Source organism: Parus major, chromosome 17, assembly GCF_001522545.3.
Source record: "Parus major isolate Abel chromosome 17, Parus_major1.1, whole genome shotgun sequence".
Lineage (NCBI taxonomy): Eukaryota > Metazoa > Chordata > Aves > Passeriformes > Paridae > Parus > Parus major.
Window position 1 is genome coordinate 2484804 of NC_031785.1, and position 26339 is coordinate 2511142.

The following is a 26339-nucleotide window of genomic DNA, read 5'->3' on the forward strand; positions in this document are numbered from 1 at the left end:
ATTGTGGTTGTTACTGTGAGCCCGTTAATCCCCCGAATCCCTTTACCTCCTGCTCGCAGGGGATTACAAATTAATAAAAGCAGCTTAGGGGCGGGAGCCTCCAAACTCGCATATGCTCCTGCCGACGGCAGCACCGGGACTTTCGCCCGCTCCCGGGGGCGGCCGTGGAGCGGCCAGGGAGCCCCGGACCCCGGGGTGCCGGAGCACCCTCCCCGCTCCGGGTCCTGCGGGGCCGAGGGCAGGGTCAGGGCCGCCCCCTGGGATGGTTCATCCGGCCGGGAACAGCTCCGGTCCGCGGGACAGCTCAGCCCTGTATGGCTGGGAAATGCAGGGAGACACTTTGGGGACCGGGATTGGGGTCCCCAGATAAAGTACCAGGAATGCCAGGTGGGAGTTGGGGTCCAGGTCCTGCCCGGGTGACCAGTGCCGTGCTGCAGTGACACCGGGTCCCACCAGCACCTGGCCCTCCCCAGGGCCATGAGCATCTTCTGGGGGCAGCTGATGACCCACACGGTCCCTTTTAAGCTCGGTTTTTAAGTGGATTTTTGGTCTGAGTCTCTAAGGAAGCACTTTAAACAAACCCGTGTGTGGTGGTGTCGGTTCCCCCGGGCACGGGCAGGGCTGGGGCAGCTGTGGCCGGGCAGGAGGGAGGGCAGGGGACAGGGGCTGTGTGTCACAGCACAGGGGACAGGGGCTGTCTGTCCCACTCAGGACAGGGGACAGGGGCTGTGTGTCACAGGGGCTGTGTCCCACTCGGGAGAGGGGACAGGGGCTGTGTGTCCCACCCAGGACAAGGGACAGGGGCTGTGTGTCACAGCACAGGGGACAGGGACTGTGTGTGTCACACTCAGGACAGGGGACAAGGACTGTGTGTCACAGGGGCTGTGTCCCACTCATCACAGGGGGAAGGGGCTGTGTGTCCCACCCAGGACAGGGGACAGGGGCTGTATGTCACACTCAGGACAGGGGACAGGGGCTGTGTGTGTCACAGGACAGGGGACGGGCTGTGTGTCACAGGGGCTGTGTGTCACACTCAGGACAGGGGACAGGGGCTGTGTGTCACAGGGGCTGTGTGTCCCACCCAGGACAGGGGACAGGGACTGTGTGTGTCACAGGACAGTGGACAGGGGCCGTGTCACACTCAGGACAGGGGACAGGGGCTGTGTGTCACAGGGGCTGTGTGTCACAGGGGCTGTGTGTCACACTCAGGACAGGGGACAGGGGCTGTGTGTGTCACACTCAGGACAGGGGACAGGGGCTGTGTGTGTCACAGGACAGGGGACAGGGGCCGTGTCACACTCAGGACAGGGGACAGGGGCTGTGTGTCACAGGGGCTGTGTGTCACAGGGGCTGTGTGTCACAGGGGCTGTGTCACACTCAGGACCAGCAGTGGCACCTGCCAGCCCCGTGGTGACATCCAGGACCCCACAAAAGCCCCGGTGCTGATCCCTCCCTGCTCCCCCTCCTGTGCCCCCCTGCACCAAACCTGCCCATGGCCTTCCTCACTTGAGCTTCTGCCATTAGTAAAAAACAACCATTAATAAAAACCAACCCTCTCAAACATTTCTTTCTCCCTGCTTAATTTTCTCTCCCCTCGTTCAGATTCCTCAGCAGATCCTGAGAAGTTTGGGCTTAAAAATACAGCCCCCCAAGGTGATGGATCTGGTTTATCATGGAAATGTTCATGTGCTGTCCTGGCAATCAAGCTCAGCTCAAAACAGTTTACAAACACAGGTAAAGAGCCCAGACACATCCACTTTGCCCAAACATCTGCAGTTTATTTTAAACAAGCACATTAATTTACAATTTAGTATGAAACAGTCACTTTTCCTTCCAAGAGAGGAATGAGTCAGTAAAAACCCAACCCAACCAGAACAGACTTGGAAATATCAAGTTATTGACTTCAAATAAATAGAACATTTAAATTACTGAAATGGTATCGTTGCTATTTTCAACACCCCATGTGCAACACCACACCTGGGACCTTTATTCCCATCCAGTTCTGGGCAGGAGCAGCAGGATGGATGCACTGCTGGAAACAGAAAATTAGGAATTCTCACAAGTAACTTCATCAGGTTTCTTTAGCACTTGCAGTTTTTGTCTCTCTTGGCACATTCTACTCATTTTATTTTAATGTTTCCTATTTGAAAACATCCCGAGAGCAAAGAAAGCTCCATGAATTACAAAGGGCCAAGAGACAGCACAATTCCCACAGGGAAATGGCATTGCAGGAACCTCTGTGGACAACACACCACACAAATAAACCCTCCAAGATCGAGGAGGTGGGGCTTGGAGGCAATTTTTAAACCAGAAACATTTTCCTGGCAGCATCACCCTTCTGCCACCACAGACTGTACATAAAATGGTATAATTTGTCATTAGAAAGTCAGAAAATAAACCCAAGCAAATCAAGATTTACTCAAGTGAATTCAAAGTCAAAAAAACCTTCCCAGATGAGGACATTGAAGTATAAAGCCTTGGCTGGTTCACTGGCAAGAGCTGAAGCACCAACATGGACAAGGGACATCCTAATTTCATTAATTTCATACCTTTATCCTCTGAAGAGACCAAAAAAAGCCACTGAAGTTTGAGAACTGATTCATTTTATTGCAGGGTCACAGCAATGTGGAAGTTCAATGTGTGTAACAAAAGCCCCAAACTTTATTCCAAACCCGTATTTGCCATTTTTTAATGGCAAAATCGTCCCTACAAACCTCCAAGGCTTTTTGCTTCCATGTGCAGATGAAAATCAACAGAATGAGTCAAAGCTTAGGAAACCAGGTCTGTGTATTTGTTAGAATTCTAAACAACAGCTGTAATGACTGAATTTCAGCTTGAGAATGTGCAATAATTAATGTGCAGGAATTAACTGGCCCAACTTCCCGGATCCAACATCGCTGTGCTGGGTGAGGTTTTCCTGCTTGTTTGCATTTTCTTACCAAGCTGAGTGTCCTTGCTGGTGGGCTGAGGACTCTTGCCCAGATCAGGCCACCCCAAAGTTACCTGATTTTCAAAACTCAATGTGAAATCTGCAGGTTTTCCTCTGAATGAGCCTTGCCCTGGGATCTGTCAGTGGACTCCAGCCCAAAGCAAAGGGCCCTGATGAGGCTGGATCACTCTTGTGCTTACAGGGTGTTTGAGCATCCAAGCCCAGCTGCTCTAAGGATGGGAATCATAAATTCCCAAAGACCCAGGATGGCTCCTTGTGTCAGAACTCTGGAATTCTGAGGGTCCTCAACAAGCACAGACCCATCCCCTCTGCATGGAATGTTGGACTAACAGGATAAAGGGAAGTGAGATTTCTTCCTCTGACACATTCACAGCAACCCCAGAAAGTTGTTCCTCTTTGTGGGTGTTATTTTGATAAATAACCATGGACAGTGAGTCTTTGTAGCTCAATTTTGTTATTCCTATTAGATGCTGCAGAGACACATCAGAAATACTCGATTTTGTGAATAGCCAACATTTGATTACGAAAAAAAATAACCCTGTGGAGTTTTTGTGCTTTTTTCTTGCTAGGCTTCAAACTTTCTATGCTGGGGCTTCTGAGGGAAATCAGAGGAGGACACATCAATGGTATAAATGGTATAAATCCAGGGAATTGGCCAGGGACTCCTCATTCCTTCTCATGTAACAGAGGAGCCAGCAAACATTCAATTAAATTAAAAGTTGCAAATGTAGAATTGAAAGGAAAAGCCTTTTTATATAACATAATTAATCTGGAGAACTCACTGCCATGAGAAAACATTGAGGCCAAAACCTATTAGGATTAACTAAAGATTAGGTAATGGATAACTAGAACATGCTCAATTACATTGGATAGGATTATAAACTTCACTATCCAGGACGTGAATTATCCCCCCCAGCCAGGATCACAGCAACTCCTGCTCCCAAGGATGATTTTGTAATGTTTTCATGGTTTCTTTTCACTGCTGCTCCAAGGACCCCACACTGACCTGCAGAGGGAACTGCCACATCCCAGAACTGGGCAGCTCTGGGCCTCTGCCACCATGGAGCTGGAAACACCAAGGGAAGTGTTAATTGCTCTCTTGTGATGGAGAAATTCAACAGAAGAAACTCAGTATTTGCAGATTTTCCAATCTGTTCTGCCATGGTAACACAAATCTTGATGTCCTTGACTGAAAACATTGTTTTCCTTTCCTAGAGTTCATCAGGATTGGTTTCCACCTGGATATCACCATGATTACTTAGCAATCAGAATCAGGCTGCTAATTGTACCCCAAAACTCCCATCCTAGTGATGACACACACAGATCCTTGGCTGGAATGCACCAGAGAATGGATGAATGATTTGAACATGGAATGCTTCCTGCTTTAAATATGTCAATAATATTTCAGAAAGTCACAGAGGCTAAGAATTGATTTAATCAGAAGAGAACTCTTGTTTCCTGAATAAAACACCATCAGAATTCCTGCTTCTCCCAGTGAAGCAGCCAAGGTACCGTTCAGAGGAACCGTTCAGCACTCGGGGAAGTGAAATCAGCTCTGGATGAATTGAGAAAAAAAATGACACCTGACTTGAAAATACACAAAACAATATCCAATTTCCTCCTCCAGCAGGCACAGTGGATTGCATAATGCAATGTTTACTCTGGAAATGAGTAAAGGATGATGGTGGAAAGTCATGGAAAAACCTTAACTGCCAAATGCAACCCTCCCGTGTGAGGACGTTGACGCGGCCTTGGGCAAAGCCTGGGGATCTCAAGGCCACCTCCACCTGTTCACCTGAACACCTGGGAAATGCCTTGGGAAGAAAGGGGTCTGAAACAAGGAATACTGCATATAAAATCCCTGATCATAAATATTAAAGCTGTGTGTGGGACCCAACAGCCACGTACAGCGAGAACTCCTACACCGAGGAACGGTAATACTTCACTTTCCAGCGCTTGGATCTCATCCGGAAAAAAAAGTACATGATCATTAAAAACAAGGATGAAGCCACATAGAGGATGACACACAGACTCATGTCTAGGTTGGAAAATCCAATCCCTAGGAAGGACACAGCCTGCCTGCTCCCTCTGAGGTTCACGGATGCAGCTGCGCTTTTGCCGCTACCTTGGACAGCTCCAGGATTTCCCAGTGGATTCTCTAACCCCTTGGAGCCTGGATCGACTGGGTTTTCCTTATCCTGGAGCTCATTTTCTCCATTTCCCCCCGAGTTCTTCAGCAGGTTTTTGTCTTTCACCTCCCTCGTGTCTCCCTGCTCGTTGTCACTGGGGTCAGTCTGGCTCTCGGTGTATTTATAGAGAATATTTTCACTGCTGTAGTGGGACTTCAGGAATTGCAGGACTTGATCTTCATTCCAGCTGTGCAGCCCTTTGATTTCTTCATGACATGCAGGACAAATGTCTGGAGTTGGCCACTGAACTTTAGGGAATTTTGGATCTTCAGTCAAATCACCTAATTGGGAGGAGAAAAACATCAACAGAAAAAAGTCATGAGGAATGAAGTGGGAAAGCTGCACCATCAGACACTGCCCAGGGAGTATTTTCCACTTTCAGTGAGGCTGCCATAAAAAGCCACAGCACAACAATTGAATTAAACAAAGACAATCACAAATTTGGAAGTTATCTCATCAATTGTGACCCAAAACATTTCAAAATACAAACACTAAATCACAATTATTTCCCTCTTCTCACAGTAAAATCTGCAGAATTTCAACCCCAACCCCAAATCCTGCAATTGCTGCTTTTAGGAGGCAGGAACACAAAACTGTCTGGGCCCTGCAGGGTTAACCTGAATTATGGTGCAAAACAAACTGCTCTTTTCATTCCTTAATCCCTGTTTTCTGCCTGGTTTGCAGGAGCAGCTCCAAGGCCAGACACTCAGATATTTCCATGTTTCTGTGTTATGAACCATTCCATCCCAAGCTCGCTTTTCCACAGCTCTGCACCATTACCAGAACAAAATGAAATATTTCAAAAGCCATGTTCATGTTTCAGATGTATTTTTCAACTGAAACCCAAGTATTTTAAAAAGCAGCACTGTCTTTAATTAAATCTAATTTTAACATTTCAGATGCTCACAGCTCTGGCCATGTTTCTGAGCTGAATGGTGCAGCTGTTCTCACACTTTGCTCTAAAAAACAATATTTTAAAATGTGGAAATAATTTTTAGAAACAAAATCTCCAGCTGATAAAACCCCTGATTTATTTACCTGATTAATACACTAGCAATTAAAATACTTTAGAAATAATAATTTTGCATTTTATTTTCATTTTATTATTTTTATTCTTTTTAAAAGCAGGAAACTTACCCATGATTTTGGGTAAAATAGGGATTCAAAAGATATTTTAAAATATTTGTCACCTTGATATTTATAAGCAAGAGAGCAAATTTGCTTTTCTATCCTAAAGATCACTCAGCAATCAATTTGTTTCAATAAAAAATGCAGAAACAAAATGTGTAACAGCAAGGTTACAAACAGAAAACTCCCTGTACTTTGTGTTTTCCTGCCAAAGAGGGAAATGCTGTAAATCCTGTGCTTTCTAAGGGAACAGGGAATAATTCAATAGGGCAGAGCCACATCCAGCCACCTCCTGACCCCCAGCCCAAGGTGTTTTCATTCACCAAACATCATTTCTCACGCAGCACCACAAATACAGATGCAGCTTTTAAGGGTGAAAATATATCACTGTCCCACAGAGAAATTTTAGCAAACTGAAAAAGCATAATTTAACATTGTTATTTATTCCAGTGTGTTTATACTTCTTACTAAAAGGGTATTTTAGCTGGCTGCTGCATCACCTAAATCAATATCCATGTGAGTTTTCCAATACCTTAATGTTCTAAATAAGTGCATTGCTCCACCACTTAACAACTCCAAGTCCACAGGAGTTGCCTGTCATAGGAACCAAAATTAGGGGATGTTTTTCTTTAATCTCTTATTATTTCCTTTTTCTCCTCAGAGAAAGGAGGCAAAGTGTTTGTACTCACAGCAGTATTTAATTCTTCATAAATCTTGGGAATGCAGCAGGAGCATAATATGAACACAATGTAGCATATTTAAATTGTAACTAATGCTGCATTACCCAGATCCATAACAGCAGACAGGGATTTAGTGCAAAGAGAAACCAATTTTCTTTAGTGCTTTAGTTATTTGATACCTCCATAACAGAATGGATTAAACACAACCAGTATTTTAACAGCACTTTCAGTCTAACACAGAAAACACAGGGATATGGAGGGAGCACAGATTTCCTTTACAGAGTAATTTTATTTTATTCAGCTGCTGATCTGCCAAGAGTTGAAGCTCTTTTATCCTGAGGAAGCCTCTTGTTCAACTGCCATCATTTTCCAAAACAAAACAAAGGTAGGTTTTAACCCTAAACTGGTACAGGAAGAAATGTAATTATTTTTTATCCACTGCTAAACAGCTGAATTTTTGATTTGTGCTCCAGAAAGAGCCTCACCAAGGAACAGGTGAAATCTCAGAAGAAACCAGCCCTGAGATTGATGTTCTGCATTCTCTCCCAGCTCTGTCTCAGGTGTTTCTCTCTCCCCTACCTGCCAGCCTGTTGTTCACCACGTTGTGCTTCTCCCAGAGCCACAGAACAGCCTGGTCCAAGCTTTTTATGGAATCCATGGATTCTTTGGCCATCTCCTCAAAGTGCTGAGCACAAGCCTTGCACCCAAAGAAGTGCTGGATGTATCTCCTCATCACCTGCAGCACAATTTGGGGGTTGTCCTCCAGACCTACAAGACAAGGGACAGACACAGCTCCAAGAGCAGGAAAGCCAAGTGGGGGAGAAGGAAAGGAAAAGTTGCTGCATTCTTGTTCTGTAGAACTGACTTGATCTGAAATTAATCACTTTTGCAATTTAAAGTGTTTATATCAATGTAGTGTTTATACCAACAACACATTCAGTCTGTACAATTGTGCTCAAAGTTATCCTGAACACCACAATCAAACAAAAGTCAGCTGGTCTCTACAGTGACATTTCTCCTTTCAGAGTATCTTAAAATCTGAGGGGAAAACCAAACTTAGCTAATGAAAACCAGCCATTATTTTTATCAGGGAACATTGTGAAATTGTTAAAATATGCAAAATTCACACTTTCTGTATGTCACAACTCCTGTGGAATTAGAGATTTTCTCCAAGCTCTTGCCCAATAACTGAGTATTTAAATTACATATTTACCTCTATATTCATGCCCAGGCACTGAAATTATGGTGACTCCACTGAAAAATCAGGAATCAAACCCCCTTTGGTGAGTCCTGCACAAGGTACCTGTGAGGGCTGTTTGTTACCCCACAGTTCTGAGGAATCAGAGAGCACCACAATCTCATTAGAATTATTAATTCCATGGCTTTTTTGGCAGGCTCTGAATGCACAGAGCAGCTGCTGAGCAACACTTGGCAGAATAAATCAGGAATTCTTCCTAAAATAAACACAGACACATGATTCTTTCTTTAACATTCACACTTTCATTCTAAGATAATTGTAATTAATTCAGCAGGAGGATAAGAACAGGTTGAGAACTTTCTGGCCTTTCCTGTGTCAGCAGGTAGCTCATTACATCTCTAAGTGCCTTGAAAACCTGATATAATTTGTTGAAATCCTAATGTCTCATCTCTGTCTCACAGAATTCCTGATTCATGCTTAATTGACCCAGTAAATTATGTCAAAATGTATTTAAAAATGTCCTGTGTGTTACCATGAGCACACACTTGTCAAATTAAACACTTTTTATGGTGCAGATTGATCAAATTAGACTCCTGCTGCTGAACACCACGAGTAATTTACTATTGCTTTGTTTTCCTGGAAAAAAAAATCTACAAAACCTGCTGAAATTATCAGGGCACTCATCTGCTATAGATATGGGAAATATATATAAAGACTGTCACCAACACTTTTATTTAGAATAACAACAGGATATTAAACACAGCAGCAAAAAGAAGTCTTTAAAGCCCAAAAGAAATCCTAAAAAATAAACAATTTCTCCTCAGCCATTCAATATCTGTGATTGAATAGACATGTATAAATAAAAGCTACGAGATTAAAGCAGATTAAATTACTGCATTAAAAGAAAGGCTGGAAAATTATTTTGGAAGTTGAAATTAATTTCAAGCAGAACGGTTTTACCATTTATACTGAAATATGTATTTAAGGGGAAAAAAAACAAACCAGCAAATTATCTCTTTGTGGAGAAACAAGAGATTCATACACAAATTTAATTTCATCTGTTCTCCTGTGCAATGGTACACCCTTGAAAATTCATTTTGTGAGGAAATCTGTCAAATTCAGCAATTTTAAACGGATTCTAAAATTTATTTATATTATTTATTTAATAAATAAGATATTTATTTATTTAGATAATTTATTATAAAATCCACAAGCCTGTCTTATTCACATCAAAGCATCCTGTTACCTAAAACCACATTTCTTGTAATTTAGTGTGCTCAGGAAATGATTTCTACAATGATTTTACACATCCCTGGGAGTGAGCAGTTCTGTGCTGAGTTCCTTTGGATCCCTCCTGCTACTCCCACTGCAGGTTTAAATTTCCTCATTCAGCATTAAAATGTATCAAAAATAACCCAAGAAAATCATTTTATCCAGAAAAGCCACAGGAGTTCACCCAGAGTGCCAGGCCCTGGAGCAGAGGGGACGATCAAGAAAAATACATCTGCTCCAGAAAGAAAACAATTGCAAAATGGCTCATTTTGTTTGTTTTTCTTTTATCAGCCCCGAGATGAATCTTCTATTAACATCTGCCATGTATCATTGTGTAATCCTCCTTTTCTCTTTCCTCCCAAACTACTGCAATTCAGGGTAACCCTAATCTTTAAAGTGGACAAGAACCATAAAACCCTACCTGTGGTGGGAAGGATTAGAGAGTACATCATGCTTTTTAGTAGATGGGATTTAAACAAGCAATAAGGAGAGGAAAACCTCCCAAGACATAATCCCACAGTCTCAGACTGACCCAATTCTTTCACCATAAGAAGTGATCATCACATATCTGGCCCGATTTACAGCCAGGGTTAACTGTGCCAAAGAGTTCTCAGGTTCTACAATGTATTTTTAACTTCAGGCTCATGCCTGAAACACACATTTTGAGGTGCAATTTTGTGTAGTTAAATATTAAGATTTTTTTGTAGGTTTAATCAGAATGCTTTGGGACTAAAAGGGGAAATTTAAGATATGCAGGATCCTGCTGAAGAGCTCAAACCCCTCCAACTCAGCTGGCAGTGAATGCACTAAATTGAAGAAATTCAATCTATTGTCCCACAAATAACAAACAAAACAAAGAGAAACAAAAATCAGCAAGAGAATGATTTGCTATCAGAAAATGCCTGTTCTGCAGGAGAATTATTCAGATTTGAAGTACTTTTCACTCTGACTGTAAATAATGTATGGGTCCATAATGTGAAATAATAAAATCCTTTTTAACATACAATCAACAGCTGGTAAATTGAAAATTTCTGAGTTTTATGATGTCTATGTAGAATTCTCATATTCCTTGGAAAAGACATTTAAAAGGCTTTAAATGAAAACAAAATAGAAGTGTAACCAAACAAAGCACTGTCCTGGCAAGAATAAAAACCAAAATTTTAGCATTAGCAATTCTATTTTCATTGGATGAGGAAAATAGATTTTATAACCAGCATGTTTCTTAAACAGGAATCATCACTGGAATATTAACACTCAGCTTCACAAGATGCTGCAAGTCTAAAAATGAGCAATTTTACAGAGTGCTGGCAAAGTAGTAAATCAGTGCAGGGATTAATGACAGGTACATTCAGCTGAAAAAAAAACAACCAAACAGTCATAACATTCAGTATTTAAGAAATAACATTACAGAAGGATCAGCTAATGGTTGTACATCTTTTATAGATACTGAACTGTATGGTTAAACCTCATTTTCCTCAAATTTCATTCCCAGCACAACTTCAGGTAACCTGGATCATTTTCATCCCTTTGCAGGGAGCTCAACATTTCTTTGTTTGAAATTCTCTTTTTCCTCCCCCCTCTTTTTTTTTTTCTGTTTTGTTACTCCCAGCTTTAGGGCCACACACTTTATTTAGCACATTTCTAAACCTTCCTGCTGCAGCCAAGCTCTGACCCCTGCTGGTGCAGCCCTGCAGCCACTCTCCTCCACAAATGCATTCCTGCAGGATTTACACACCAAAAAATATTTGCTGCTCACCTGTGTTTATCAAAGCTTTTGGTCTCAGTGCAGCCTGAACAGTGAGGGTATGGAACAGCTTCCAGAGGGAGCAGCTGTAGCCCCTCAGCTCTGGTCTGCTGCCCTGGCAGCCAACCCACTGGACTTTCCTGGGGAGAAATATCCCAGAAATCTGCAAAAAAAGAGATGTATTTAAGCTATGTGCTGCTCTGGTACCATTGAGTGTGGCAGCACAGCTGATCCCACATGGAACTGAGGTGATCCAGGGTAAAGAGTAATAAATGACTTTCTGCACTTGTTGCTAATGAATTCATGCTTCAGGTAAACAAAAATCCTCATGTCTCACATACTCTGAAGCATCATCATAAAACTCATCCCTTTTGGCCAAGACACAAAGTGCTCAGTCATTGACATCAAACCTACTAAAATCAGTCTGACAGAACACACAAAGCAGTTTAACCTGTAAAGATTTTTATTTTTTTTAAAGAACACAACACAAAAAAATATTCCTGTACACTGACAGAGCTCCAGCTCCCCTGGACACATTCAAAATTCCCTATTCCTCCACAAGGTGTACATGATTTACAGTGAAAAGCCTTAACTGGCTGTAAAATTCAGTATTATTTCTTCTTAGAACAAACCCACTCCTTATTCATTGCACCTGAAATCCAGTACAAGATTTTTGTTTCTGAGACTTCTCTCTCCTCTTCTTACAACACACTGAAGGTTTCCAAATTTCAGACAGAAATATGGAAGAAATTGTTAAGTCAACCCTACCACAGGGCTTTGCCAAAGTGGGATCAGATTTCATGAAGGAATTAGAGAGTAGTTGGGAAACTCTTCAGGAATAATGCACATTTCAGTGGGTAAATTTCCCATCACTCAAACTCTGACATTCAAGAGAACCCTGCTGCTAGCAGACACAACAAAGTCAGAAATATCCTCTGGGAATCTTGCATCCCTGGGGATGACATTAGGGAACAAATATTGCTTGCTCATTATAAAACCCAGCCAGGATCCTGTGTTTCAATTCTCTCATTTCAATTTCTTCGTGTGGATGTGGGTTGTTTTTTTTTCTGCTAATGATTTCACTTTACTTTCATTTTAACCTTCTTATAACTGCATTATGGCTGGGGGAGCAGCAGTAAGTGATGTCTTAGATTGATATGGAATCTTATCCTTTCCTAATGCCCTGTTTTATGCTGGAACTGGGAACAGCTTACCCGCATTTTGTTGTTGACCAGATCCAGGATAGCATCATAAGGGATTTTGTCTAATGGAAGGCTCACCAGCCACTCCTGCAAGGTCTCTAACAACTTCACCACAGGCTGACGGCCAGGAAAGAGCTGAGAAAAATAAAAATAAAATAAAAAACAAAACAAAACAAGGAAGAAAACATTTTCAAGCGCAAATCTCATTAGCAGCGAGACGCTTTTGGCTTTATCCAAATGTTTTTGCCCTCTGTAAAATGCCTGATTTTTTTTTTCTGATGAGCAAATTAATTACTTGTTCTGCTTTCACTAAAAAGCTTATCTCACACCAGCTTTTGCTTACAAAATTCCACAAGTTTTTTTGTGCAAAATGTTAAAAATGAAGCAGGTAGGAATGCTAGAGAACAACTTGGTATTATCTAGGATTTCACATTAAGATAATTCAGTTCAGAATGTTGCTCAAAACAGAGTGAAACACCTCAGTGAAAAACAGAGCCTGAAATCCTTCCCCTTTCAAAGAATACTTCTTTTTAGTCAGATTTCTGTAAGTTTAGGAGTTGTTATCCAGATGAACATTTTCCTTTCCATGTGCAACAGTGATTTCCAAAGGGACCTGGAATCAGGGACTGCCTTAACTCGGAACTTACAGGAGCCACAGCCTGGCAGGTGAGTGTGAGGAACTGTAAATCAGTGCTAAGGCCATTATTTTACAGCAGAAATGGTATTTTACTTTAATGAGGGTTGGAATTATTACAGAATTAAGTCAAATATCTGTCATTCTGTAGGACCCTTCAGTCATGAAAATTCCCTGAGCAGGGAATCAGAGACCTCTGACTGGACCTTTGGATTGACCATCACTATAAAAAATTTCCTAACAGAAGCACCTGAAAATATGAATGAGAGCAATGAAGAAAGTGTTACATGACAAAAAAAAAGTGCAAATAAAGGACAGCCCTGGTGGGGCAGGGCAGGTGGACATGAGCAGCCACCTAAAATAAAACATTGCCCATTTATCTCCAAAAGCCAGGGAATCAAATGGCATCAGCTGGCCAGGAGCCATAGGGAAGAACAGAGGATGTTTTAGGGATAATATGATGGAAAGATTACCACCACACTTTCTTAAAGAAATGAGGCCAGCTGGAGATTTCTGACCTCTGATGGCTGCAGGGGGGAGCTGGCTGGGGAAGGAACTGTCTGTCTGATTTTCAGATAAACCCAGACAGTTGGAAATGGTTCATATAGGCCTTATTATTCCCTTAAGAGTTACTGATTCACTTTTTAAAAGTAAAACATAGTGTTAGCCACAAAGTGAGTAAAAATAAAGATATATAGGTCATTTCAGGAAGCTGGCATTATAAAGAAAAATTATTTTCCATTTTTTCAAGTCATATCACATTATATATATATTTTTCTTTTAATGCAAATGTAGCAGATAAGCATTTTTAAATACTTAATTATATTCAATAGTTCAGTTATTTTTGAATACTTATTTAATTAAAATCAGTACCTCAATTATATTCAAAATTCAGACCAAAGCTACTAACATCTCTAAATAGAACAGCTTTTGCTAAGTATGCAATTAATGAAATCCAAAAGTCAAGAATGAAAAACAAATGTTAGTTTAATCCCACTGAGTTACAATAGCTACTTATCCTGAAAATCTGATAAATGGACTATATTTACAGTGTTTGTTCAATATGCTGCAGACTACTTAAGCTTTATTTAATTTTGAGCCCCCTAAGGTGAAATTAAATAGCATTTTAACCCTGTAAGTATGCCAGAACAGCAAACAATAGCTCAAAAACAGCCTTTAAATAAACCCACCAAACTCTTTTTTAAGCTACCGAGGATGCACGCACTTAAACACTGTGCAAGACATTTTGAGAGACTTATGTCCCACGATAAATTTTCTGGTGGAGTCACTTTATCTTCACAAATAATCAAAGCCCAGAAGTGCCTACCTTGGCAGAGATGGTGACAAAGTCCTTGAAGGTTTTCAGCTCAGCTCCCTCGAGCGCCTTGTGCGTGGCCAGCTCCACCCGGAGCAGGAAATGCAATCCTGACTCAAGGTCAGCCATGTAGAGCCTGGACCTGGAACACACATCAATCCTGGCATGCTCTGGCAGCCTCCTGCCACTCCTCTCCTCACCACTCACAGGGGTAAAATTGATGAGAGGAGGTGTCATTAAAGCCACCCCACAGTGATTGCAGAGTCCTGCCCAGCAGGGACTGCTCGGCCCGAGAGTCACACGCAGAGTTTGGACAACCGAGGCACAACCACATGTGAGAAATGGTTTTTTACATTTGACTGGACTTTTTGTCTCCTAGCTATCCTTGTAATGGAATTACAGCCCTGGTGTAAGGAAATGACAGCTTCTCTGCTGGACTGACCACAAACAGAAACAGGACATGCTCTGAACAACAGGGGGTTCTGCACAGGGCAGGGGTGCAAACAAGGCTGAAAATGTCAGTGCTGGAAAGGACTGAATTAGAAATCTCTCCAAAATGCAGCAGTTTTACTGCAGGTCCTTTACCTCTGCGTTAAAACACAGCAGCTCTTAAGACAAGAGCTCTGACAGGTACAAGTAAACCACATAAACCAAATAAAACATTTTCAAAGTTCCTTCTCACATCCAAATATCTTCATAACTAAACCTGCTTTACAAAGTACAAATGCATCAGGCACACAGCCCCAGCTTTCAATACTTTCCAGGCAGTGTGAGACAGCAATGGAACTGAACAAACACAAGTTCACAGAGTGAACACCTCTGTAAGAGGTTCAGCAGCACTATTGCTCCTAAAAAACAGAATTAAAAAACAATCATTGAAAAAACTGGCTGCTCCCACCTCCTAAGTAACATGCAGGAAAGAAGATATTAAGACACAATCATCTATAATCATATATACATCTATAATTTAATTTAAGACACAAACTTATTCTGAATTTATCTCCTTAATTAATAAAATACTCACTTAAATTATAAACAACAGCAAAAATTCTGCTTCAAGTTTCTTAAATAAAGAGACATCCACATGAATGCAGGAGGCTCTCCAAAAGGATCCTATTTAGAAGATACTTGGAGTGGAGATTCATGTCAACAAGATTTTGCCTTGCTGGAAAGCAGCTCAATTTAACTAAGTTGTTTTGCTAACAGTGTTCCATATAAAGTATTTTATAATAGTCACTGAAAGAAGATGACACTAATAGTGTCTATGAAAGGAAAATAAGTATTATATTAAAGCACTCAGTCCCACTTCTTTTCCATCTAAAGATGCTGAGGGATTATCTCTCTGCAAAGGCTTTGCATCCTTCTCTCAAAGAGGGAAAGAGGGTGAAGATAAACCTCAGAGGATTTGGGGTGATAAACATCTTTTACAGTGACTTTAGTGTTTTCTATTATACTTGCATTTGACAAGGCACTGTTTCACTATTGCACACACAGAGAATTTCCTACAGAAATGTTACAGCTTGGTATGTTACCATTTATGTTTTCAGGGACACTGATCACTTCTTTCAGGTAGTGGGTGATAAGCCCTTGGTATTTTCAAGGAAATTGACTATTTCACAACACTTCTGGTAAAAACATTCCTTTCAGAGTAGTGCAGATATTTCCTGCTAAACCAAAAATATCTCAGTAATTTCACGTGTGAATTGTCTGAAAAGCTGCTCACAACTGAACTGAACAGAGTGAAATGAAGCAAAATATGGAACTGCACTAGGATTTCATAATAAACAACAGCACAGCTTCCCCCATGGCAGGAAAAAGCTGCAGGTAATTTTTAATAACCACATTTATTAGAATCAAGGGCATCACTTACTTATCAAACTCTTTCCACACCTTGATTTCTGTGTTCTCCTCTTTGTTTTCTGGAGCAGGCAGCTGCAGTGGCAAAAGGAGCTTTTTCCTTACACCTGGCAGTGACTTTAAATATGAAGAAAAGAAAGACCGCAGAGGCTTCAAACTGCAAATGGACAAAGAGAGATCACTTTTAATCTCAGACTAAGTGAATGTCCAAAGCAAGGAACTGTATTTATAAAATAAGATATTCACTTTGGTTTATGTTTTACAGTCCTAGTACACCATGGCCTGTTTTGACACAAAGTGAAAAGAAATAATGTTCAATTTATGAATAACAAATCACTTGGATTAGGGGTGTGAAATTCTGCTCAAAATAAGAACAAATAATGTTTATCCAAATGTCAGTTCATGTTACACAAGAAATGGGCTTTTTAAAGAACTTTTAAGCTGCTTCATTTATTTTTTCCACTTCTACCCCAAAGTTTTTTTTCCTTTCAGAAGCATCACAGTAATAAATTAAAGCAAAAAATAGGCAACAGTGGTGAGTAAAAGCAGTATTAAATCTTTTATTGATAATATAGGGAACACACAACTTCAGTCAGTACAATGTATTGATGAGGTGTCAGGACATCAAATCCTGCCATTTTTATAAGTTAAGTGAACCTCCCCATAACCCTCTGACAGATAATTACTTACTTGTTAATTAATCCATGGCTGCCATTGGGCTGTATCAGGTAGCACGAGGGGACTGAGGTGAGCCCCAGCTTCTCCAAGAAAGGTTTATCAAAATTCAAGGCTCTCCTCACCACGATGTTTTCATACTGGACCAAGTCTAAGATAACCTGGGTAATGAAAGGATGCCATGAATTATACATTGTTCAAGGAATATCCAATCTTGCAGGACAAGACACATAAGCAGGTGAAGTGCATCATCCTTTAAGGACATCATTAAACTGTTTGCAGGAAGTGCAGCTATGGCTGCTCCATGCACACAAACAATTTCACTTAAAGAAGATTTACTCTTCTCTAGAAATTATTGCTCCTATCTTCCTTTTATTGTTTCTTGGTCTATTCTGGTCTTTTCCTCCCTCCTTCCATCAGTGATGACACATGGCCTCCTTCTCTTCAGCAGTATGGGAAGGTTTGTCCATTTTGTCTTGTGTTGTAAACATGAAAACTACTCTATTTTCTTTTTCACTAAACTATTCTATAATGCTCAAATATTATGTAACACTAGCAAACATTTTTTATTCTGAAAGCAGACTCCACTTTGTGTTAATCAAATGACTCTCTTCCCCTCTAACTGTAGATAATAAAAAGCTGAAGAACTTTATAACCTTCACATTTCTTCAGTGATACCCACTCACATCACCACAGCAGCTTCCAGAGAACAGATGCCTGGAAAAAGCCTGATCCCAAAGTGATTCCCACTTTTGGCAGCACAATCTCCTCTCCACTCATGACACTGAGCCATCAAATCTAATTAGAAATGTTTTGCAGACACTGGATGTTTCCACACAGATCATGCTTGGATAATTATGCTTTTTTTTTTTTTTTTTTTCACTTATTCTAGATCTTAGAAGAGAAAAGCCACAGTTGTCTGAGCTAACAGCAGGCCCATTAGGTGAGGAAATGATGCCAAAACAAATATTTTATTGGGAAGCGAAACCTAAAGACTTCCACTTCTCCTGTGTTTCTCAATTGGGTAAATAATTTTATGCTACTGTCTCAATTTTCCAAAAGATATATGTGAAGAAAGGGACCTGGAGAATTTAAATTATTGCAAACAGTTGGCCAGAAGAACAAGTACTAAAAATGGTTCTCCAGTAGTAACAAAACAATAATGTAATCTGGCAATATTTTTGTTGCCATCTTTCAAATTCTTGAAAGAAAATTGTGCTGAGAACAGAACTGAGAAATTAACCTTCCTCTAAACTAAGAATGGAAGAAGTTAACATGACATCACATTCCTTTGTTACCAAGTTCCCCTGTGTGAATGAACACCACAGCCCTACAAAATCCTTGGGTTTTATGATCCCCCAAGCATGTGTGACCTGCAGTCACAGAGTTTTGCTTGGCTAGATAAGCTCAAACCCAGCTGGTTTATGGTACCATCCATACCCTGTCCCTCACAAGGCCCACGTTACCTCTCGGCCCACGTAGGAGCTGTTGCTCTCAAACACAATGGCTGTGTAGTGGTGGCTGCTCTTGTCAAAAAGAGATGTGAGATCACTGGACCTTTCAAGAAAAGAAAAGCAGTTTAGCACAGAATGCAATAAATCCACTGCTGCCCATGGAATTTCCTTTTACAATCTCATAGCAGAACTGGTAATAAAAAAAAACTCGCTGCATTTTTCATCTTCTAATTATTTAATTAACTGAATAAAGAGAGAGCAGCTACATTTGAAAACAAGGAACTTACAACACTGGATCCAGTGGTGGGCAAGCAGGAGGTCTCACCTCCTGGGAATGGTTCTGGAGGAAGTCAATCATCATCTGACGAAGAGTTTGCAGCTCTCGATCTGCTCCTGCTGGCAACAGGTTCCAAAAAAACACAACCCTTCAGAAAACTGGGAAAACATGACTCACATGAAGGTTTGCTGTGCATGTGGGTTTTCTCATGCTGGTCTGGGTCAGGGTTTTGCTCTAAATTCAGATTTAAAACTCAGGACACTATTTGGCTGAAGAAAAGGAAGGATTTAATTGGAGGATTTCATTTTAATGCTGCTGTGAGATCATATCTAAAAGCTGTCATCCCACCCCTAAATTAATAAAACCTGAAGACTTTTCCAAGTGTATCCATCTGCCTGCCTTGCTGATTTTATCTTCAAACAATGTTTGATTCTTAATGTGAACATTTTCACAGTAGTTGCTATGGACAACTTCAGCAGGATGTTAACCACAAATTAAAATCTGCCAAGATGTATCATTCCTACCAAATGGAGAGGCCACAAAACCATGGAACAAAAGGAGGAAATAGCTCAAGTGTGAGAATATTTTCTTTGCTTTAAAAGAACCCCAGTAGAAAGCAGAAAATACTTCAAATGCCCAAGAAGTAAAACTAAGGTTCTCTTGTACAGGAAGGGTTAATGGTGCAGGTGGTCTCTCCTCTGACCTCTGGCCTTTCAAATGTTCATCCATAGAAAGGGACAACATTACTTTTGTCCCAGACAAACCACCTCAAGCTGTGATCCTGTCAAACCCTGGGATAAGCCTATTTTCAGGGAGTCACCATCTGAATAAGGGCTCTCCCAGTGCAACTCAGGATGCCTGGAAAGTGGCTGAGGGATCAAAAGGCACACGAGTCAGGATTGAGCAAATTGGATCTCGTGCTGATGAGGAGTGTGCTGGAAAAATAAGGGATTAAAAGAAAATTAACAAGCCATTTGGGAAAATTAAGAGCTATATTAAAAAGAAAAATAGGAATGTGATCCCTAAGTTCTTGAAGAGATGTTTTGTCTGCCTAAAATTCTGATTAATACTTCATAGAGTACTTGAAATATTCTGTCTTAAAGAGCTATTTAGTGTCCACCCCATCCCTGTCCAAAGGAATTGACAGGCAAAGGGATTTTGCTTGTTATGAGACACAGCCCTGACCGACAGGAAAACTGCTCTGGGAATTTCTTACAGCAAAATGTTCTTACCTTGGTAATTTTCTCCAATTGTGAACTGCTTTGTAAATGCTTTGAAGTACTGTGTGGGAGGAAAAAAAAAAAGTCACTTATCAGGCAAAAAAAGCCCAGTTTTGGAACAAAAACTGCTTTCAAGAGTTTTACAGCTCTAACTACAAAACATTTTTATATATCTGGTCAGGAGACAGTTTTCCCTCTTAGCCTGTAAGTTCCAAAAAGCTGCTTCTCACCTACCTGAGGGCAAGAGGAAAAATACTAATGCATAATTCAATGGTGTGTATTGATCCTGTACTGCAGACATTAACCCAAACACAAATGAACTGATCACCAAATCAGTGCTACCAACTGTGTGTGTAGTTGGAACACAATTCACATTTTCCCAACTCCCTCCAGTGGTTAAACAGGAGATCTAAGGGAGCTTGGCTGCCTTCTGCTACGAAAAATAAAATGGCAAAGATTCAGTGTTTAATAAACAGGATATCACAATTTACACCTTAAACTTTTAAAAGTAAAAGAAAATTAAAATACTGGTTTTCCTATCAGGGTAAAAGATTACAAATCCTACATTGAAATGTCTCCTGTTCTGTCTCCTGTCATCACAAGCAGTTTATTCAACCCTCTCCATCTACCACATTCTGCTCATACTTAATAAAATGATTAATACAGACTACTGAGAAGGTAAACATTGCATTTAGACTTAAAAATTAACAATGGCAGATACTTTTGGCTAATGTGGCATCCTTCTTAAAAGGCAGTTTAAGCATTTTATTATGAAAAATATTATGAAATTAATCACAAAAATAGTGAAGGATCCATCAAGGGTAAATTTTTAACTGGTCATGCAATCAGCTGTTTTCATGAGGCAATTTTGATGTGTCCCCTTTACTTTCACACACCAAAACTAGAACTATTATTAATAATCCTGTAATAACATCTGAATTTGAAAAATATTTATACAAATGGTTATTATCTAATAAATCTATTGAAATCTATTGAAACTAGGGTTATATACATGATACTTTACAGTATGGTATCTTTTTTCAGTAAGAATTTTTCAGATTCAGAACTGAATTACTGCTTAAAAAGCTGCATCACTTCTTGCATTCAGCAAAACCCCCTCAAATTAATCTTTTATCAACTCTGCAGTTTTCTCAGCAAAGTAAAGCAAAACTCCAGCTACAGAACAATGAGGTACACAGTCTAATTACTATAAAACATGCATCATTTGCCTAAGGCAAGATGTTCTGCCACTTACCCTTAAAGTTGGGTAATAGTGAATCCCATATTCTTTGCACGTCTCATAGTTCCCTTCTTCCCCACAGTCCAGCACTCCAACTCTAATTGCAGATTCCCAGTCTGCAAACAAAGATATCTTTCAATTTTCAGCAGGGGTGACCACGAATCCCAGCTGATGAATTACCTTGCTTCCCATGGAAACCAGCAACAGGACTCTGAGAGATTCCAGTGGCTTAAAAATCCAGCCCTGGCTCGATTCTCATTTCCCATTCATTTCCATCCCCCAGTGTAATACAATCCACTGATTTTTAAAATAACTAAAACCTCCCTGTTTTGTGTAATACAATCCACTGATTTTTAAAATAACTAAAACCTCCCTGTTTTTCTTGGCTGCATCAGTGTTCTCCATGCACCTGAACAAGAGGAATCCCAGCACATCAATGCAGCAGTTCCAGGGGTAAATCCAAGAAGATGAAATCAGGGCCAACCCAACACTTGCAAGGAACTGGATTGAATTCCTCAGCTTTTCCCATTAGCTGTGCTCATAAAATAGAGCATACAGAATATATATAACTGAATAAAATTCATCCAACAGTTACTCATCCACATGGCTGTTACAAACCCATACATTTGCTGCACCTTGTAGTACAGCTTTTTTAAAAAGCTGCTTTTTTTCCAACTTACAGTTTTCTGAGAGGCCTCAGAATTACACAGTCCCCAGTTCATGCAGTGTCTCCTGAAAGCTGCATTGTTCAGAAATACATCAGTTATATCCCAAAAAATACCCAAGTTTTAATCAGACTGTTAAACAGTTGAGTTTGAGCATCACTCTGACTTTCCTTTACAGCAATAACCATTAGAGTTCAAGAATTTCCATAAATATGCTAATATAACTTAAATAAAAGCTTTTAACTTATAGTTACTAAAGTAAGTTACTTGACTAACATTTTTCTAATCCTAATTTCTTTACTAATATTTTTCCTTCTCTTTTTGCTGGGAATTTATCTTTTTGAGCCAGGCTCTGCTGCAGCAACCACTTTAAGGAAGAACCACTCCAAGAGAATCCTTAGACAGCTGCTTTTAAAAGCAAAGTTAAATCAAACCAGCCATGGGTAGAATTTTAAGGGCCCCCACAATTCCAAATAAAATTTAAAAAGCACTATAATTAAACCTGCTTTTATAGCAAAGAGCATGAAAGCTTCATCAAGTTCAAGAACTGATGAACAGTTCTGGTGTCTGAAATTCAGCTTGACCTTTACTTGTGTTTGGAGGAGGCTGGGACAGCTGATGGAGAGGTTTGTGCTGAACGTGCCAAGAGCTGAGCGGGCACCGGGAGAGCCCTCAAACACGCTGGAGCAGATGGGCACCCATTCACGGCAGCACAAAGGACACAACAGCCCATTTCATCAAATAAAATGCAAAATACAAAAGAAAAGTTTGGCTTCTGGTTATCTCCTTCATTCAAGTTTCACCACTCCTCCTCCTTTTTCCACCTGTCTGGATCCTGCTCCACGAAGTGAATAGGAGCTCTCTGAACACAATGCAAATAACCCAGCACAACAAAGCAGCTCCACCCCAGCTAAACACTGGGGTTAAAGAGCACCAGCTGGGATGTGCTGCTTAGCATTCCTGCTGCTGGAAACGGAGCTTTTCCTTTCCAAGGGATGCCAGAGTTGCTGGAGTGCACAGCCAATACTCTGGAGTTACTGTGGCACTGTAGTCTGGGCTGGATTGTTTTGAAATGCTGATTAATTTTAAATTAGCATTAGTGGTTTTGAAATACTGACTCACAAACGATGGGAAAGAGGCTGATGAGGGATGCATTAACCAGCACAATCTCTGTTTATGCTAAACAAGCTCCAGTGAATGACAGGACTGTGTTGGACAAACTGGAATCCTGCAGGTGGGTCAAACCTCCCATGTGAGAAAGTGAATTACAAGGAATACACTTCCTTTTTGTAAACCTGGGTGTTTTCCATCAGGAAGTTTCAGCCAGGGAGGTAAAAGGCTCATCACAGGCATCATCAAAGGCTCTCTCACAGCTATCTGAGAGTTGCCTACTTTGACACAGCCCTGAATGATGAGGAGGTGACTGCAGCTCCCCACCAAATGTGTTCAAAGAAGAGTTTCTAGCAGGAAGTCATTACTGCTGGATTTGAAACAAAACCTGCTAAATTTGGACAGTTACTCCAAATCCTGAGGAGTGAATTGATTCTGTTTATAATTCACAGGTTGTTTTCTGTGGGATTTCCAAGGGTTTGTTACTACACATAATTCCAGACTGTGGATATTTTGCTGGCTAGACTTAATAATATTTTAGACAGAAAAAGGATAATTAACTCTAATGGCCAGTTTGGCTACTGCTGTAATAAAACAAAATGTGTGATTAGGAAACTAGGAGCACTGACTGAGCTTAAAGACTGTTCTGAGAGGGAGTATCAAAATGAAAACATAAATTACACAGAAGCAAACACTGATCCTATTTTTCAGGAGGATTATGTTCTGCTGTGAAGTCTGCAATGATAGTATTGCCAAGACTTAACAAATGACAAATGAAATAAAAATTTAGTCTATTACTACAGGCCTTTTTTGGACAAAGCTGTTACAGCAATTTAACTGGATTTCTTTTGGACACCAAATCAGCAAACATAGCCCCAGTGATCTAGGAATTCCTTAATGTAAAAGCTGCATCCTCAAGGATATCCTTTAATATTCTAGCAGATGAGTCAATATTTTTGAAAAATAAATGTTGAGGCAGATTAAGTGGGCAAAATATTTCAGGTTTGGTTTCTTTGATGAAGCTACCAATGAAAAGTGTGACTGTTCCCAGTCTCCTAAAATCCAGCTTGAAAATGGAAACATTTGGCTGACAACATCAGAAGCCAATAGCATTTGCTGGTTGTGCCAATATCCACAAACATTCAAAATCCACTTTCTAAATGAAAGTTTTTATAAAAACTCAATGGATTAAAGGAGAGGCCTTTAACTGATTGCAGTGATACAACTGCATAACAGCATCTGCAGTTACAAAAGAAAATAGGCATTTGAAGAAGTCTTTACAAGTTACAGAGGTATCACACTGCTGTAATCCTATGTAAATCCCTTATTTTGACCAAAGCTCTGGCCAGTTTGGGCTCTTCATGCTCTCCACTCTGTGCTCAAAGACATCCTTGTTACTTCAAAGAAGATCTAATATTATTTTGGCCACATGAAGATTAAAGCAGCAGAGAAAATGTTACATAAACTTATGCAAATTAAGCAGAAAATAGTTACTGGTTTATAAACAAACCCTTCATGTAAGCAAGGAGTGTTTAAAGTGCTCTGAAAAACCATTACTGCTCTGTGTTTCTCTGCTTTTGAGTTTTTGCTCATAAATCCCAATTCCTCTGCATGTGATGAGTTCATCAGGACCTATTTTAGGGTGGGTTTCCATTTCCATATATCTAAATGTACACCTAATACTGCACCTCCATTTCACGTGAGTTGTTCATGCTTTTCAGAGTGTCACAGAACAGCCAGAGCTCTTCAGTCCCTCTCAAAGTGAAACTGTGAGTGCATTAAAACTGCTGTATCCATCCTGGAAACATCTCCTGGGTGAAATGTGAAATTAAGAGTACTTTAAAAGCCTTTTACACTGCTAGATTAAGTATAACGTTTTCTACAAATCCGATCTCAGGTTTCCTCCTCAGGAGAAGTACTGAACTTTAATCGATACCTCAGGGGCCTGTTTGTTTCCTTACATCTACAAATTGAGTATAAAACACTTCAGCACCTGCCAAAAAAATTTAGCAGGCTAAGAGACAGCAAGGCAGGTCCCTCAGCATAAGCTGTGGAGGCCACCATTACTTTTAAAGTCACTAATTGTTAAACCTGAAAACCTGGTTCTCACTCTGCTCAGGTTTTGTATTATTTTCTGGTGGTCCTTTTCCCCCTTTGAGCCCACCTGCACCACACTGAATTTGCAAGATATAAACCAAGTGTGTACGTGGCCTCTCCAGTACCACAGTATTTTTTGTTTATCCTCTGAAACAAGCTGTTCTCTTTATAAAACATTTAGAAGATAAACATCGTGCCTTCAAGAGCTCAGTCTAAACAAACCTCGGGTACACAGGGACACTTAGATGCAAATCCACAGCTGGATTGCTATGTGCATGCAAGGTAGTGTTTTATCCCTGGATTCCTTCAAAACCTTTAACTTGGAGGTGAGTTTACACCATCCACCCCTTGCTCTGTCCCATGTGCTATTTTAGCTGTATGGAACCACCAGAGCAGGGGATGAGGGTGATGCTCGCACACCAGACACCACCAGAGCAGGGATGAGGGTGATGCTCACACCAGGTGCCAACAGAGCAGGGGATGAGGGTGATGATGCTCGCACACCAGAGCAGGGATGAGGGTGATGCTCACACCAGACACCCCCAGAGCAGGGGATGAGGGTGATGCTCACACACCAGAGCAGGGATGAGGGTGATGCTCACACACCAGGCACCCCCAGAGCAGGGGATGAGGGTGATGATGCTCGCACACCAAGGCACCGCGGCTCACACAACACCTGGCCACACGTGGCACGGCCCACGGCTGGCACAGTGACCGAGGCCCCGCGGTCCCCCAGCCCAGCGCCCCTCGGGGCACCGCGAGGCACCGCCGCGGCCCTGCAGCGGCTCCGGGCACGGCGGGAGGCCGCGAAGGGCCGCGGGACAGCGGCCGGCCCGGCGGGGCCGTGTGCGGTGACCCGGTCCGAGCCTCACCTTTGACGTCCCCCGCCAGCGCTCGCCAGGTGGGCGCGAAGGCGACGCAGTGGCCGCAGGACGAGCTGTAGAACTGCACTACCCAGGCGGCCGAGGAGTTGAGCAGCGCCGGCCGCACGGAGCCGGCCGTCAGCACGGTCAGCGGGTCGTGCCCGGGCCGGTACAGCCGCGCCGTGGCGGCGGCCGCCAGCAGCAGCAGGAGCAGCCCCGGGAACGGCACCGGGAGCGGCACCGGGAGCGGGAGCAGCGCCCGCCGGCCCCCGCCCGCCGCCGCCATGTTGGGACGCGCGGAAAGGGGCGGGGCGGGGCCGCGCCATAGCAACGCGCCGGCCATGGCGGCCCGGCCTGCGGGCAGCCGCGGTGCCCCAAGCGGAGCTCAGGCTGTCCCGCGTCCCTGAGGGCAGCGGCGACTGCCCCGTGCTCCTGGGAGGAGCTGGGGTTGTCCGTGTTCCTGAGGGGACCGCCCCGTGGCCTCTGGGGGGATCGGGAGCCCTCCCATGTCCCCTGAGGGAAGCGGGGGTTGCCCGAGTACCTGACGGGATTGTCCGTGCCGGTCAGGG

At 41.8% G+C, this 26339-nt stretch overlaps 1 protein-coding gene across 1 annotated transcript; it reads right to left on the minus strand.

The window, feature by feature from the left end:
• Positions 1-1756: 1756 nt before the first annotated feature.
• On the minus strand, positions 1757-26113 carry QSOX2 (quiescin sulfhydryl oxidase 2). The gene is made up of 12 exons (XM_015644518.2): positions 25780-26113; positions 21051-21151; positions 19808-19856; positions 18586-18691; positions 18311-18401; positions 16860-17005; positions 16183-16326; positions 14325-14454; positions 12376-12498; positions 11174-11324; positions 7527-7715; positions 1757-5420 (listed from the first exon to the last, which is right to left on the minus strand). The coding sequence occupies exons 1-12, from the start codon at positions 26111-26113 to the stop codon at positions 4870-4872; spliced, it is 2115 nt and encodes a 704-aa protein (XP_015500004.1). The 3' UTR covers positions 1757-4869.
• Positions 26114-26339: the final 226 nt, after the last annotated feature.

Excerpts from the sequence above, each read along its gene's own strand:
- QSOX2 (XM_015644518.2), bottom strand. The coding sequence starts at position 26,113 with ATGGCCGGCGCGTTGCTATGGCGCGGCCCCGCCCCGCCCCTTTCCGCG. Across the intron at positions 11,325-12,375 it reads TGGTCAACAACAAAATGCGG|ATTTCTGGGATATTTCTCCC; the intron begins GTAAGCTGTTCC and ends CTTTTTTTGCAG. Across the intron at positions 5,421-7,526 it reads GGTGAACAACAGGCTGGCAG|GTGATTTGACTGAAGATCCA; the intron begins GTAGGGGAGAGA and ends CCTCCCAATTAG.